This window comes from Camelus ferus, chromosome 3, assembly GCF_009834535.1.
Source record: "Camelus ferus isolate YT-003-E chromosome 3, BCGSAC_Cfer_1.0, whole genome shotgun sequence".
Taxonomy (NCBI): domain Eukaryota; kingdom Metazoa; phylum Chordata; class Mammalia; order Artiodactyla; family Camelidae; genus Camelus; species Camelus ferus.
Window position 1 is genome coordinate 115,547,237 of NC_045698.1, and position 15,976 is coordinate 115,563,212.

The following is a 15,976-nucleotide window of genomic DNA, read 5'->3' on the forward strand; positions in this document are numbered from 1 at the left end:
CCCCCGAGCACCCCGCGGCCACGGGAGGGGCCAGCGCAGCCACCGACGCTCTAGCTCCTAGGGCCCCGCCCGCCCCCTGCCCCGCCCCGCCCCGGCCCCGGCCCCGGCCCCGGCGGGCGCCCCCCGCGGCGCTGCCCCGCCCCCGCCGTCCCGCGCCGCCCCGGGCCCCGGCCCGCCGCCCGGCCGCCGGCCCACCTGGCGCAGCACCGCCCTCGGAGCCCGCGCACCCGCGCACACCCGCGCACCCCGCGCACCCCGCGGCCGCAGGAGGGCCCAGCGCCGCCACCCGCGAGCTCCCAGGGCCCGGCCCGCTCCGGCGCCCGCGCTCTCGGGGTGGACTCCTGGCCCTCCGAGATCTCCCGCCCGGCGATGGCCCCGCTCGGATATTTCATATTCCTCTACGGCCTGAAGCAAGCGCTGGGCAACTACCCGATCTGGTGGTGAGTGACTCTTCCTCACGTTCGCCCCAGCGTCTGTGAGTACCCCGGCCGCCGTCCCCTCGGGCAGGGCCCCACGGTGGCCCAGAGCCCGCGCTCTTCCCTGCCCTCCTGTTCCGCGGGTGGTTTGTTTTCCTTGGCGTCCACTTTCGACCTGTTCGGGCCGGGGCTGGGACGCGGGTGGCGGAGTTTCCGGGGACACTGATCCCTCGGGCATAGAGGGGCCTGGCGTCGGACGGGGCGAGCAGTGGGCTGGGGAGAGGGGGGGAGTGGGTCCTCACAGATGGCACGAACGCTCGGGCAGCAGGAGGCCAAGAAAAGTCGGGAGGGCGAGATAAGGAGAGGAGATTAGCCGGAGACTTTCTTTAAGGACGTGTCTTACACACACACACACACACACACACACGCACGCAGACACACACACACACACACACACACACACACACACACACACACAAAACACACCTTAAAACAAAGTCAGGGAGACAAGACCGAACAGAACAGCTCGGAGCAGCGCAGTTACGTAAAGACTGCGGGGACGCGGCCGGGAGTGTCGGGCGCACTGGGGCCAGCACCCGGCCCTCCTGCGCCTTCCCGCCGCTGTCCGGACCGCGATGGTAAGGAGGGGCTTCTGGAGAGGTGAAGAGGGAGAAAGCATTGCTTTTGAGGGCTCCTGAGCGAGAGGCTCCTCGAATCCATATTGAGAAGTCTGGGGCGCTCCGTCCTCCACTCCAGTCAAGACAGATCCCGGTGAGACCGTCCTAAATGTGGCGATGGAAGTGCAGATAAACCAAGGGAAGGAGCCCGAGGATCTACAGCACAAATCGTGCAGGTGGAGGGAAGTCAAGGTTACCATCCCTACGGGCAGCTAATTTGGCAGAGTCCCTAAAGGCAAGGGCCACGCCAGCTCGCCGAGGGAGAGGGGAGGGCGCTCTGAGATGCCCAAGATTTGACGAACACAACTCGCGGGAACGCGGGAGCCGAAGGGCCTGAGTGCGCCGCTGGAGGAGACCCAGACAGGAGAGAAGCCTCTCCACAAACATGCGCGCGCGCGGACACACACACACACACCCAGGAACTCTCTCCGACGGCTTGCCTGGAATTATAATAATTACGCCGAGGGGAAGTTGGGGGTGGGGGGAGAGACTGAGTGCGCCGAAGTACATCTAATCCGATAATAATTTTTCTCTTCGAGATGGTTCAGGAGCTGGGGCGCCCCGGGTGTGGGGCGCGGGTCCAGGCGCAGCCTGGCGGGACTGGGCGGGGCGAGAAGGCGGCCCCGGCGGGTACCGGGGCCTGAGAGCGATGGCAGGGCGGCGGGGACGCGCTTCGGGGACCCCCGCGCGTCCGGCACCCGCGCGGCACCTGCAGCGCCTGGTCGCCTTCCGGAGCGCCGGCTGCAGCGGGCGTGCCTTCGGACGCGGGGACACTGACGCCCGGGGAACCAAAGAGAGCCCCGCGGCCGCCAGCTCCCGCGCAGGCTTCTAATTAGAACCCGCCGCCGCCGCCGCATTCCTGGGCGCTAGTGGAAGCGCCATCGCCCCCGCGCTTCTTCTGTAAAGAAGGGCCTTGCCACCAGCCTCTGGCCACCCTGGGCCGTGGAATCGTCGTCCTGTTGGCTCCGAGGGTCCCTGACCGTACTCCCCTCAACACACATATGCCACTGTTTCCACCTGGGCCATCTGTGTTCCATCTGAAAGGATCTTGAGACAGGCTGGGTGCGTCCGGCATTCTTCAGGTAGAGTGGGGAGGGGCGTCCTCTCCCCACCCCCTCCATCTCAGTGACCCACCCAGTCAAGAGTCTAGAGCAGCCCTTTGGCCCCAGAGGTGAAGAGGGTGCCTGGGACGCCCACTTTGCTCTCCATGGGATTCGCACTCTCCGTGATTGTCTGTTTCCTGAGAAGTGTGTCTGGTGGACACAACCTCAAAGTTCACTGGGGATCAGCAGTTTCCTCTCCTCCCTCCTCTCTGCCCCCAGGCCAGCCGGACGCAGGAAGGACATGGTCTCTCCACAGCGCACATAGGCAGCGTAAAGAGGAGGGCTCACAGAAAAAAAGAAATGGAGTTTAATAGCAGGCAGAAGGCTTTCTATCTTTGCACCATACCTGGTGGAGTTTCCCACAGGTGGCTTCTCCTTCCTCTGGCCACCCTCCCGCCGAGCAGCCCAGTCAGGCCTGGGGCCAAACCTCTCTGTATAAGTTCTCACCTTCACACTCAGCCTCCCTAATTGGCATTCTGTTTCACCTTCCCTCCCCCAAGTGAAGCCACTGCTACTACCATCCCTTCTTCCCCCCACCCCAGCCTCTCGCATATGAAAGTGGAAGTGACAGGGACTTCCTCACCTGGAGAAACAAGGAAACAGCCCAAATTGGGAGTAATTAGGCTTTGAAGTTGGTGTGGTCTTGGTGGGAGGGTGGAGGGGGAGGAAGTGGTGTTGCATCCTCGGGGAATTTAAAGAGCCAACTGCCTCCCCAGGAGCGTCTCGGAAGGTCCTTCATCCTAGACGCTCAAGGTCCAAAGGCGGGTCCCAGCAGAGGCAGAGACAGCCCTAGACCGGCACGATGAGGGCTGTGGAGACCTCCAAGAGCATGTGCTCTGGGCTCCTTGTGTGGCAGTAGGGGTTGGGGGGGGGGATCCAGAGAAGGGACCTGGGAAGTGACAGGACAGAGGCCTGGGCACCTGACCCCAGAGGCACAGCATGACCAGCCACCAGTGTCCCACAGTACTGCAGACCTACAGGGAGGCGCCGGCCCCCACGCATCACTCTCCTTGTCCAGACTGAATTCTTGCTTAATTAAATCGGAAGGGTCCATGTGAACACAGAACAGGCATCATGATGAAGGGGGACACACAGAACCCTTGAAGAGCAATACCTAGTAGGTACCAGTACTGCGTGATGTGCTTTGGGCATCTTCCTCCCACTTCCCGTGTCTAGGCTGATGGCATCCTGTAATCCCCCGTCATCTAGCCAGGGGCCCTGGAGGTCAGCCTGTTTTCTCCCTTGTCCCCTCGCCAAGGCCCCTCCATTTCCCCCACCAGGCTGCACTCCTCCATTCCCACCATCTTCTGCCTTTCTCCTCATCACCCCCTCACCCTCCACTCCAGTGCACACCCTCACTGCTGCTGGAGTTACAGCACAATGGTCAGCTGCTGTCCTGTCTCTACCTGCCAGAGAGCCCTCCCTGCCTTTCCCTGTCAGGACCCTCTTCCTGCCAGTCTCTGCTGGACCTCGGGCTCCCCAGCCCTGAGTGGTCCCTGGAGTGGGCATCACCCCCAGATGTGAGGCCACACCCAGTCTTCTCCCACCCCTGGACTAGCTCAGCAGCCTGAGACATGATCCCAGTGCAGCACTCCCTGGTTCTTCCCCATTTTACTGCCTATTCACCCTCCTCCCTAGCCCCCTGCACCCTCACATTCGTGTGCAAGCAGACACCCTGCTCTGAGCATGTGTCCAGGCCCCAAGGAAGGCCAACTTAGCCATCACCTGCCCCCAACCTTCCAGAATCTCCTCTCTGCCCAGCTCTCCCTGGTGCCAGACCTACCAGTTCCTCACTCACAGGGTCTTCTCAGTCTGAAGTGGGGCACAGGCTTCCCCGGGTGGGCCCCACTCTTTGTAGGGTGCAGGTGCACGCTGAGTTCAGGGCCAGTGAACAGGAGCTCTGGAGGCACTGCCCAGGACCCACAGCCTCAAAAGGCGGGGGAGGTGGGCGAGGAGGAGGAAGAAGAGGAGGGCTAAGTGACCACACAAGGTGAGAGATTGCCCGTGTCAGATGACACGGGACCTGGGAGGGCTGAGCAAGGCTCTGAGTCTTCTCAGACAGGCAGGACCCAAGCAAGCAAGACTTCCTGAGCTGCCCTGCTGCTGTGCGCCTGTACTCCTAAGAGTCCCTCCCCAGGACAGCCCTCTCTCCAATCCTTTCTCCTCACTCTGCCCTGTTTGTCTGTTTATCTCTATCTGTCTCTCTACCTCTCTGTGTCTGTCTGTCTGTCTGCCTCTGTCTGTCTCTGTCTCTCTCCCTGCCTCTCTGCAACCCTGAGGCTGCACTACCAATGGTAGTGGTAGCCCACAGAGCTAGAGAAATTCAGACACCAGCTCAACACCCCCAGTGATCTCAGGGTGCTGGGAATGATGCCCCTCCGCAGAACTACCAGTGGACATCTTTTAATGAGGAGCTATGTTAGAAATGACCGCAGGTAAAATACATACCTTCAGAAAACTTGTTCTATACCACTAAGTCAAATATCCATCATCATCAAGAGAGAAAAAAAAAAGCCCACCATAGCACATGCTCCTTCCAGAGCACAGAAATGTCACTTACCTCTCACGTCCGGCTCTCTCTGACTTGCCCACCAAACCCCCAGGACTCTGCCGAGTGAAGCAACTTCTCCCAGGCTGGCTAAGCCTGCATTTCACTGGGCTTGCTGTCTTTTATTAAAAATGATTTTGCTTTATTTGCACAAACCTGCTAGAATTCTTTGTGACAGGGAAGAGGGTGAGAAGATGCAATCATGGAGGAAGAGTGTGGAGGGGCTGTAAAATCGCCCTTTCCCCAGGCAGTCCCAAGCATGCATCTCCAGTCCGCAGGGACAAGGACTGCCCTGTCCAGGAGGGGCTCTGCCCCTTTTAAGTGTGCTTGAAGGGCTGGGGCCACTTGCTGTTGAGACATGTCAGGGGAAGACCCCGCTGCTGTTCACTGTGTGCCGCGGTTGAGGAAAGGCTTCTGTATATTTCCAGTGAAGGCTGAGAGCAGAGGCTACGGGTGGCAAGGAAGCAGATTTTTGCTCAGTTATAGGAAAGTCTTCCTGGATCTGAGAGTGGTGCCATTACCAGTGTTTGGAAGGTGGTGAGCTGCCCATCCCTGGAGGGGTAGAAACAGGGGCTGAGGAAGGAACAGCCTGCCCCAGGTTGGGGGTTCCCATGGACAGCTCAGTGGCTGAGAATCTGAGATTGACAAGGCTCAGCTCCTCCTCCCACCCCCAACGTGGTCAGCACTGCAGCTAACAGTCCTGGTAAGTCCCCCAAACTCCATCATGCACGGTTGGAGTACTTTGGTTCATGGTTACTGTCACACACACACACTACACGTGTGGAGGGTCCTGGGTGAAGCCTTGCAGAGAAGCCCCTGGCGCAGACATGGAGCCATGGCCCCATCCTGGGGTGCCTTTCCGCTCCCCACCAGGAGCGTGTCTTCCCCACCTCGTGCGCCTGTATCCCATCACACTTCCCCCAGCCTGGCTCAACTGGTCCCAGAGTTGGCCATGCCCCACTCCTCACTCCTCACCAGGCTGAAATGTATGTGGTCAGGTGTCACGGAGAGGTGGGTCCAGCCAGGCTGCCTGCTCCCAGTGGGACCTGCCCCTCCCTTTGTAGAATTTCCACAAGGATGGCTCCTGTATCACCAGGCTATGAAGTCCCATGGAGTATTCGCTCTCCTTCCTCCCCTCTGGACCCCTTGTAGCTGCTAGATAAGATTTTGTTGAACAAATGAATAAAGGAATGAATGAATGGAACCTTTCCTATGAAAAACAGAAAGTGTATCAGATGGCCTGTGCTTTGGGACATAAGGACACAGCTGACTGTTTTTAACCCCCCCCCGACTGAGCCCCCCGGCTCTGGGGCTGGGTCCTCCTGATAGACCTCGGCAGCTCTGCCTTGGTCTCCCTCCCTTCCTCTCCAGGTGACACCCTGGAGGTGTCTCACACTTTGGTGCTTCCACATTCCTTCCCCAACGAAACGTGCCGCTGCCGCCCAGGGAAGCGGGCAAAAGCATGGCCGCGGGCACGGGAGCCTCTGCCCGCCTGCTGGGACTTGCGCAAAGTATGTGTCAGTAATCCCAGCTCGGCCCGGTGGGGCAGGAGGGGGTGCTGGGAGGGCTGCAGGCAGGGCTGTGCCGCCCAGGGGCTGGGAAGAGGTGGCCCCCAAGACCAGGGACCCAGGTCTTAGAACCCCTCCCCACAGGTCTTCTCATTGCAGAAGGTGCTCTAACCTCTGGGGCGAGGTCTTCCAGCTAGGAAAGAGAGAGCATGGATGCATGTGGGCCCTTCCTAGAGACCCCACAGCAGAGAGAAAGAAAAGACAGAGCCTGGAAGGCCTTGGGCCAGGTCAGCACCCCTGGGGGAGTCTCGGTCCTGGGAGCCTCCGGGACAGCTCCATACAGAAAGGGCCGAGCCTACCCATCAAGCCATCTACCCACACGGCAACCAGCCCCACACTCAATGCCTCCAGTCTGAGGACAAAAACCTGGTCCAGCTGTGGAGAGGCCCTGACCTTAAAAAAAAAACAGAGTCTTGGGGGCAGGACAATCCTCATGTGTCAGCAAGAGGGAGACATTTGGGACCAGCCAGAGCCCTCCTTGGTAGGGACCCTGCAGGCAGGATGGGCAACAGAGGCCACCAGATCAGAACTGGACAGAGATCTGTGCCCTTGAAGGACAAGAGAAGATGTGACCTTGCTCTCCAGGGTCGGCTCCTCTGGCCCAGACATGAGAGGATGTGCAGGCGGAGGTGGCAAGCTTCAGCAGGATCCAGAGAGGGCGGCCAGCTAGGCTGGGAGCACAGAGCACTTCCTGGAGAGATGGCCCTGGATGACGTGTGGGTAGAATGTGCCCCGCCGAGGTGTGGCTGGAGCCATCGTGCCCATTTCTCCCCTCCCCTCCAGGAGCCTCTGATTGAGTGTGGTCCGCTACCTCCTTGGCCAGATGGGGAAACTGAGGCTCAGGAGGGGCAGATAGAAGCAGTTAAATCAGTGAATGATACAGCTGTTGCCCCCACCCTGCCTCCAGCCCTAGCCAAGCCCTCTCTGTGTAGAACCCCTCTCTCTTTGAGAACTGCGCTCTTTGAGCATCCCAGCTCTCCCCTCAAAATGCACACAGCCACAGGCAAGGGCAGAGCTGTGCCTACAGGGCACGGATACCTTGTGTTTGTTGAATTTTCTTACAGAAAGAAATCAGACTAGAACTCAAGAAACCTAAAAGGCTGCCACCCCATTAAGACCTCCCTGGTAACGGTACACAGGTACACACAGATTGTGTGTCTGCCTGCAGAGGAGCCGGGTGCGGACAGGGGTTGTGGGGGAGAAGGGACTGCCTTTGCTCCCAGCCTCCGTCCACAAGGAGCGACTTCTGTCATCTGGCCTGGCCACACAATTGTGGTAAAATCCACTTGAGAGAAAGCCATCAGCCCAGGGGTGGGGTGGGGGGCAAAGCTGGTCCAGGCTGGGTCCCGGGCGGCCTCCCTCCCCTGCATGTCACAGCCAGCGCCTCTGCTCTATCCTGAGCAAGACTGTCTGGCAAGGCGCCTGGCCTTTCAACAGCGCAGTCCTTCAACAGGAGCTAAGGAGGGAGGAGGGAGAAAAACCATTAGAGCTTTTGGGCGGCAGGCGTGGCTCACGTGGCCCCAGCCACAGGCTGGAACCGGAGTCTAGAGGGGCCACTTTGTAAACTTCACACGTGTGTGCTCTGGCTTGAAAATGATGCCTTCCCACCCCTGGTCCCGAAAAAAATTATCACTAAAAAATTAGCCAGCAATAACTTTCACAAAAACCTGGTGGGGGGAGGAACGCGTTCATTATCTTACCGACTTCATACAGGCATTTCCCTCACTATAGGTTCTCATTTCACTCACGCATTTTTCATGACCATAAAAACTGTGCAGAACAGATTGTGTTCTGCCTTTTTAAAGCTTACCATCTTCCGTTAAACATTTTGCATCTCTAGGACCTTCTCAGTGACGCGCTCGCAGGTACTCAGGCCTGTGGTGTGTGTGGGGGGGGCTGTGATCTGTTTGCCTGACCTTTGGCCCTTCCTGCTGCATGGACAGCCCTGCAAGGAGGACCTCTCCAGAGATGGAGTTCAGGATGCAGACTGAGGACTTGGAGGGGGAAAAAGCGCCATATCTGGGGCAGGGCTGGGGGCGAGGGTTGCTTTCAGTTTGGAACACTCTGGTTTTGAGGGGCCTTTGGGACATTGGATGTGACATCCAGCCAGACAGTGAAAATGTTAGCTCCGCAGCCAGGTGTTGGCTGAAGGTGTGGGCGTGGTCACTTCCTGGGGTGCCCTCCTGCACTTCAGGGTTGGCAGCAAGAAGAGAAATGGAACAAATTCCTCAAGGGCTGAATCATGGTGGCCAGGTGCAGGGTGAAGGAAATGGGTGCAGTGGGGGCAGGCTGGCCTCTCGGCCTCTCCCTGCAGGCTGGGCAGGGCCCTTGTGCCCCTGTGGTTCCCAGGCCCCCAGGACCAACACCCCAGGGGATGGCAGCACATCCCCCTCCCCCCCCAGCTTCCCCTGGGGCTACAGGACATGGCTTTTGCCCTCCAGGGCAGGGCCAACTGTTGCCTGGAACATCCCTCGGTGGAGGAGGAAGAGATGCATCGTGACCCCGAGGCAATGTCAGGACCTCACTGCGACCCACATAGATGAGCCTGAAGGTAAACAAGGGGTGACTGATCATGGGCTCCCTCCACAGTGCTCGCCCGAACACCACCACCCCCATATAAGTAGCCCTAAGTCAGACCCCGCCTGTCCCCATCTGGACCCCAGCTTGGACATCTGCATGTGAGAGGCTGTGGAGGTGGGGCAGAGACTGGAGAACTAACCCAGGCTGAAGCCCCAGACACCCAGGCTGGAGCTCAGAGTGGGTTCCTGGGAGGTTAATGTGGCCTGGTCCACACTTGTGACCCCTCCAGAGGGCCCCTCTTAGCAACACTGGACAGAAGGCCCCGGGTTTGCCTCCTCGGGGCCTGGAAATGGGTGGCCAGTGCCCTGCTCCAGCATCAACCCTCCCACCACCATGCCTCTGGATTGTTCACGGTGCTACATCCTTCGTCTGTCTCCACCTTGCTCTTTTGAGGATCCTTGCCACCTCTAGAGGAGTGATGGCATCTGGCCTCCTGGTGGCCTTGCTCCTCGCTGGCTCTGGGACACTGGGCTGGAGGGAGGCTAGTGGCCAGCCCTGTGGAGACAGATGGGGCCCATAGAGGGCGGGCCTCACATCCTGGCCCCATTCTGGAGCCTGGCAAAGCACGCCCTCCCCTGTCTCTATAACCAAACTCATGTTCTTCAAGGGAAGTTTAAGAGTTCACTGGAAGTTTCTTGGAGTCTAGAAGCAGAAACCAAAGGTGAATCCTGACTGCCGGAGCAAAGGATTTGGATTTGAAGCTTTAGGAGGCTCCCTTGTCTTGAAGTCCTAGGACTGGAAGCTGGACCTACCTTCAGCAATCCCCAAGTCTGTGGTTCTCAAACACCAGCAAGCGTCAGAACCCTCCCTCCCCAGCAGGGCCTGTCGAAATAGAGCACTAGCCACAAGTTTCTGATCCAGCAGGTCTGGGATGGAACTTGCATTTCTGATATGGTGCACATGCTGCCGGCCCAGGGGCCGTCCAAAGAGGACCCAACTCTCACCCAGCTGCCCGGCACGTTGGCTTGGGAAACCAAGGTGCAAAGGGTCCCAAAGCAGCAGCAAAATCGATGAGCCAGGGGACAGAGGGGGGCCACCATCCACATCACCCCTCGGTGACAGTTCTGTGGTAGAAACGGGGTCATATCGAATCCAGGAGACCTGTGATGTTCTGTGTCTTTTGGGTTTAATGGTGACTGTATGGGTTTTGTCTATTAATATGTTAACTTAGTCTCTGTCGTGGATTGCATGTTGATGTCCCCCCTAGATTTGTATGTTGAAGCCCTGACCCCCAATGTGATGGTGTTAGGAGGTGGGGCCTTTGGGAAGTGATTAGGGTTAGATAAAGTCATGAGGGTGTAGCCCCCGTGATGAGAACAGTGTCCTTATAAGAAGAGGAAGAGACGTTAGAGCTCTCTGTCTGCTATGTGGGGACACAGCGGGAAGGTGGCCATCTGTGAGCCAGGAGCCCTTTGCCAGAACCCCCACTGTGCCGGCACCCTCATCTCAGACCCCCAGCCTCCAGGACTCTGAGAAATCACCGAGTGTTGTTTCAGCCACCCAGTCTGTGCTGTTTGTTGTGGCAGCCACACTGACCAAGACAGTTGTTCATAAATGTTAGCTTGTGTGTACTGTTTTTAATGCATTTAAACAGCAGTATAGCATATAGGAAAGTGGAGGTGGGGAGCCTTGGGAAGGCAACATGTGGAGACCTCCATCCTGTCATATTAACTCGTTCATGTTGATCAGCTCTTCTTCCAGCCCCAGCTTCTCAGTCCAAGAGGTTCCCCGGGGCTCCACCTACCAGGTTGTGCAAGTCGCAGAGAGTTATGTAGTGGGCGGGGCTGGGCCCAGGGCGACACGGGTGATGGTGATGGGCCAGGTGGGCCAGGTAAGCAGCTAGGCAGTGGCAGATGGCAGGTGGAGGCAGAAGCATTGCCAAGGGCTTGGAAGGAAGAAGTAACCAGCCTCCAAGAGAGAGGCACTGGCACATGGGGAGGGGTGGTGCTGGGGACACAGGCAGAGAAGGGGAAGGGAGGGAAGAGCTGTCTAAAGGCTACGGTGATTGGCCCTTGAAGGTGGCAGTGGCTTGGACCCTTGAGCTACACATGGAGGGGCTGCTACCCTGCGAGGTTCTGTTCCTTCTGGCCTGAGCAGCTTGGAGGGCGAGAGAAGAGAGCCAGCGTGAGCAGAGGAGGGAGACGGGGAATATTTAGACTCTGCTGTGTGACAAATGACCAGACTTCTGGCTTCAAACAGCACCTGTGCATTAGTTCACAGCTCTCAGGTCTAAAGTCTGGGTGGCTGGTCTGTGTTCCCTGCTCAGGGTCTCCCGAGGCCAAATTCAAAGCGTTGGCCAGTCTGGGAAAGAATGTGCTCCCAATCTCACCCAGCTGTCAAATTCTGGTCCTTGTGGTCGCCATGTACTTACAGCTGTCTGCCAGGGTGGGTCTCGGCTCCTGGAGGCCACCTCCTGGTCCTGGAACTCGGCCCCTTCATCTTAGACCCAGCAACAGCTTCAGATTCGGCTAAAGCTGGAGGGTCTGCTTTGAAAGCATGTGTGTGGTTAGATTAACTCCGCTTGGTGGCCCTGATTTATGTCCAAAGCAGGTCCCGCAGATACAGCAAGTGTGATCTGCCTGTATTCACAGTCCTGGTCAGGAGAGGGGAGACTCCTGGGGCCACGTCAGAATCTGGGCTTGGTGGGCGGGAGAGCGGGAGAGTGGCCGCCTCCTTCTGGGGGGTGCTCAGCTGCCCTCTGTCGCACCCCTCAAACCACACATCCCCTCCCAAATGCTCCTGAGCAGCCTCCTTCTGGGTGCCAGATCCCTGGGACAAGGAAGCGATGTCTTTATATGTAACCACCGCTAACCGCAGTTGAACTCACTTTCAATTATGAATGGAGGTGACCAATTGTAGCAGCGTTCGGTTTCTGAGACGCTATTGCTAAGAGAAAGCAGATACTTTCATCTCAGATGACAGCTGGCTCAGAGATTACAAAGTGCCATCACGCTCTCAGCCCACCACGTAGGCTCGACAAAGAAACACACACATCGTCCTGAATCACAAGCTTGTTCCCTGTTGTTGTAACGTGGTTGTATCCATCACTTGTTCCCTTGTAACTGTTTCCCTCTCTGCATGATGTGGGACGATGACTTGACTATATAGTACAGAGAGTTTCTGCAGGGCGAACCCACTTTCCTAGTGTCCACAATTAACATGACTGGTACCCTTCTCAGAATGGAGAGACCACGCTAGTGCACTGCCATCAGCCAGACACTGGCTGACTCCACCAGTCTCTCCATGGACGTCCTTTCTCTGTTCCAAGATCTGACTTGGGAGACCAGTTTGCATTTGATGTCATTGCATTTCATGTGCCCTGGGAACCTGGGGAGACATAGAGCACGAAGGTGATGGTGTCCTGTGGGTGCGGGACTTTTCAGTTTAGAACATCCCACTCCCACTAAGCTGCCTCTAGTCCCTGGCCAGACCCTCGGACGGGACTGTACGTGGTTGTCCCTGAAGCCTGAGGCCCAGCCTGGGGCTGCTCCGCACCCTCCTGTTCAGCCCCCAGCCCCGAGTCAGAGTGCCCCTCACTTCCTCCCAGAAGGGCGTGGGAGGAGGGGTTATGGATCTTGGTTTCCCAAGTATTGATCAACTGGGGTCATCTACTGTCTCTTCATGTGAAACATTTGAATCCTGGGGATGGTGAGGGGGTAGCATATGTCCAGTCTGGGTTTTTTTTCCCCAGCTTTACAGAGATATGATTGACATATAACATCGTATAAGGTTAAGGTGTCCAATGTAATGACTTGATGTATATACATGTAATGATGATGGACGCATTGCTAAATGATTACAACAACAAAGTTGGTGAACACAATTTGGATTTTTAATATGATATTTTTTATGAACCAATTTATCCCTCAAGGCCCAGCCAAAATTTAGTGACCTGATGAGCCCCCTTGACCCTTCCCTGTCTCTTGTCTCCCACACAATGGCCCCTCCCTGTCTGATGGAACCCCCTAGCTCTCTGCCCTCTGCAGGTGGGTCTGCATCACCCAGATCCTCTTGGCTGCCCAGCTCTGGAACAGAGAAACCTAAAGGAGCCATCAGGTCCAGAGCGGGTGGGAGAGGGATCCAGTCAGGCTTGGTGGAGGCCAGAATAGTTGGAGGGGCATCTGGGCTGGGGGCTGGCCACTAGCATCCTGGTGGTGCTCAGGGAGGTGGCGATCTAGGGCCTGACCAGGAGGACGGCCAGGAGGAGGCGGGGGTAGGGGAACTGACTCAGCTTGAATGAGCTTGGGGAGAAGCTGTGAACTGGGCGGGGTCCCACTCTGCTTTCCCTGGAGCCGTGGCCTGACGGCATGAAGGGAGGTGGGGAGGGGCCAAGGGAGGAGCAGGCTCTACGCTTTCTGTGGGAGGCTGTGGGGTTCTGGGGATGAGCACCTCACCCCTCCCCCAGAATGAGTCCTGGCCTCTGGACTGGGATTGGCAAGGACAGAGAGACTGAGCTCTCTGTTTCTTTCTGTCTGAATTCAGTGACCCCTTCTTTGCCCACTGGTTCCGAGTCTCCAAGTACATTCAACCAGTGAAAAGTCACCTGAGTGGATTTTCCTTCTGGTGGACCCTCTTTGTCTCTTTTCTAGTTCAAGCCAGGCTACTGGCAGCAGAAAAGAAGGAGGGAACCCCATGAACCCCAGGGGCCAGCTCCCTGAGAAAGACTCCAAGACCAGAGCCATGCAGGACAAACCTTTCCCTAATGCTCCATCAGAAAATATTCAAACATCCAGGAAAGATGCAAGACTTGGACAGAGAACATCCATGTACCCATAGCTCACATTTCACTCGGCCTGGTTTATCCCATATCTAACCACCCCTTTATCCACCCAACTATTCATCTCACGCTTTTATATAGCCCTCAATCCACTGTGCCCCTGAACAATTTTATGGGCTTATCGTCAAGTAGACTTCAACATTTGTTTGCAAATCACAGCCCCTGTGGTGCATCAAAATGTGGAACAAGTGGATGTGAAGCATCCTGGCTCACAGAGTGGAGGAACCAGAGCCTCGCCTGGAGTCACAGCTCATCCCTGCTTGCGAATGGAAGCCCCCTCTGTCCCAGGCCAACTGGAACCATTGGCCCTAGCCCCATCTCACCCGCCGGCCTCTGAGGCCCCTCTGCTGGGGCTCCTGTGTACTCCGAGGTGTGTAGATTGGAAACCACTAGCCTGGCCCTCACAGTCACCTTTCTGGCCTGGCATTCTGCCCAGGCCTTCAGGACTGGCCACAGCAGCTCTTTCTTGGTCTGAGGCTGAAGGAGCCTGGTGAGAGACCGGCCTGGCCAGCCAGAGGGAGGTGGGAGATGGACTCCAAGCGATGGGAGGCACCATAGATGCTGCTGAAGAATCCTGAGCCAGGGTCCTGGTTCTCCCCCATCCTGCTCTTGCCCTGTGTTCCAGTTGCTGCCTTCATGAGGCCACCTGGCTGCTCAGCTCTCAGGGCCTCTCCCTCTGAGTCCCCCCGTTCACTACAGAGGGTGTGATCCCAAACTCTCAGGCTGCCAGTCCCAGGTCACATCCTGCCAGTGCCGTGGGAGGTGGGGGCATGATGCTGGGCAAAGGTGGGAGGCAGGGACATTTGAGGTCACTGTGAAAAGCACCACATGGTGGAAACAGACAGCTGACCTCTGCCAGGGTCAGGCAGAGCCACCCATATGTGGCACATGGGCCGACATGGACAGCGTGATCACTGGGGCCAAAACAGGAATGTCTCAGTTGGAGAGGGGAGGGGTTTTGAGTAGAAACTGGCTGGAGCCGGTTGGGCAGGAAGTGGAGGGGATGATGTTCTGAAGGAGAACCGAGATCCGAGATCCGGGGGCTTTTGCCCTCTGTTTTACAGGTGGGAGGTTCTCCGTGAAAGCGTGGGCTGAGAGTGGCAGAGGGCACGCAGCTCAGACACGGCCCACCTCCCCGGCTGCCTCCCACCACCCTCCCCTGGACATCTGACCTCAGCCAGGAGTGAGCAGAGCTGATGTATCTTCCCACCTTCTCACCTGAAGGCCTCACCCTGCCTGCTGGGTGCCCCCAAGAGCAGAGACCACTGACAGTGGCCTGCATGCCACCTCTCATTCCAAGTGCCTGCTACCCCCATCAGTCCCCGATCTTTCAGCCTGGGCTTCCATCCACCAGGAAGCCGAGCACCTAGGTCAGCACAGGGGTCCCCAAGAGGCATCAGAGGCGGCCCCTGAAGTCTCCACTCAGAGCCGTCTGTGCAGGGCAGGGTGAGGCCCATGTCACAGAATACTTCCTGGAGGAAAGGCCTCACAGCTGGGTGACAGCAGAGGGCTGCCTTTTCTGCAAACCTGGGGGGCCCAGACTGTGGGGTGGGTGTGGGAGAACGCTGGGCAGGATCAGGCCCGGCTGGGCACCCAGCACGGTAGCCTCTGCAGGCAGTGAGGGATCATGCAGGGGAACCAGCCAGCCACAGTCACGTGCCACCCTGGGAGCGCAGACTCGGGCAGGGCCCTGGGGAGGTCTATGATATCTGGCATGAGGTCATGGCTGGTTTTGGGCTCATCAAGGCATTCAGGCAGAGGATGGACAGGATGGAGAGTGTGTCCAGGAAGGCGGATCAGATACTGGGGCATGGATATGAGAGGGGCCTAGAAGGCCAGGAGTCTGGTCTGGAGCCTTCCACAGGACAGGGGACACTGGGCATGGCCACCCACAGAAAGGAGGCTTAGCTCCACTTGGGCACCTGGCTGCAAGGTGCCATGGACACTCCTTGGGGGAAGACAGGTTTTAACTCTTGAGAAATGTGCTTGATTCTGAAGGGGGAGCTAGCAGAGGACAGAGGCTGCCTGGTATGCCCGGAAATGGTGGGCAGGAGGGCAAGAGATGAGAGGACACCATACATGGGAAGACCTATGTTCACGATTTCCAAGAAGTCGCCCTCTCCCCAGCCAGCTAGCCAAGTAAGGCAGAACTACATACGTGCTGCAGAGGGGAGGTGGGGAGGGTGATGGTCACTCAGGAGGACAGGGGCACTGTGGGAGAGAGAGGGCACTCTGCGTGGCTGTGGAGATGCGTGGGACAAAGCCCCACATCTGAGATGTGGGTAGAGACAGAGGAAGTGTGTGGAG

At 57.7% G+C, this 15,976-nt stretch overlaps 1 protein-coding gene across 1 annotated transcript in view; it reads left to right on the forward strand.

Moving 5' to 3' along the window:
* The first annotated feature begins 233 nt into the window (after positions 1-233).
* Positions 234-15,976, forward strand: part of WNT3A (Wnt family member 3A) — a 44,743-nt gene continuing 29,000 nt past the window's right edge. The window contains exon 1 of the mRNA XM_032477278.1: positions 234-440. Coding sequence (XP_032333169.1) covers positions 370-440 — 71 coding nt within the window. The 5' untranslated portion in view covers positions 234-369. The remainder of the gene's footprint in view (positions 441-15,976) is intronic.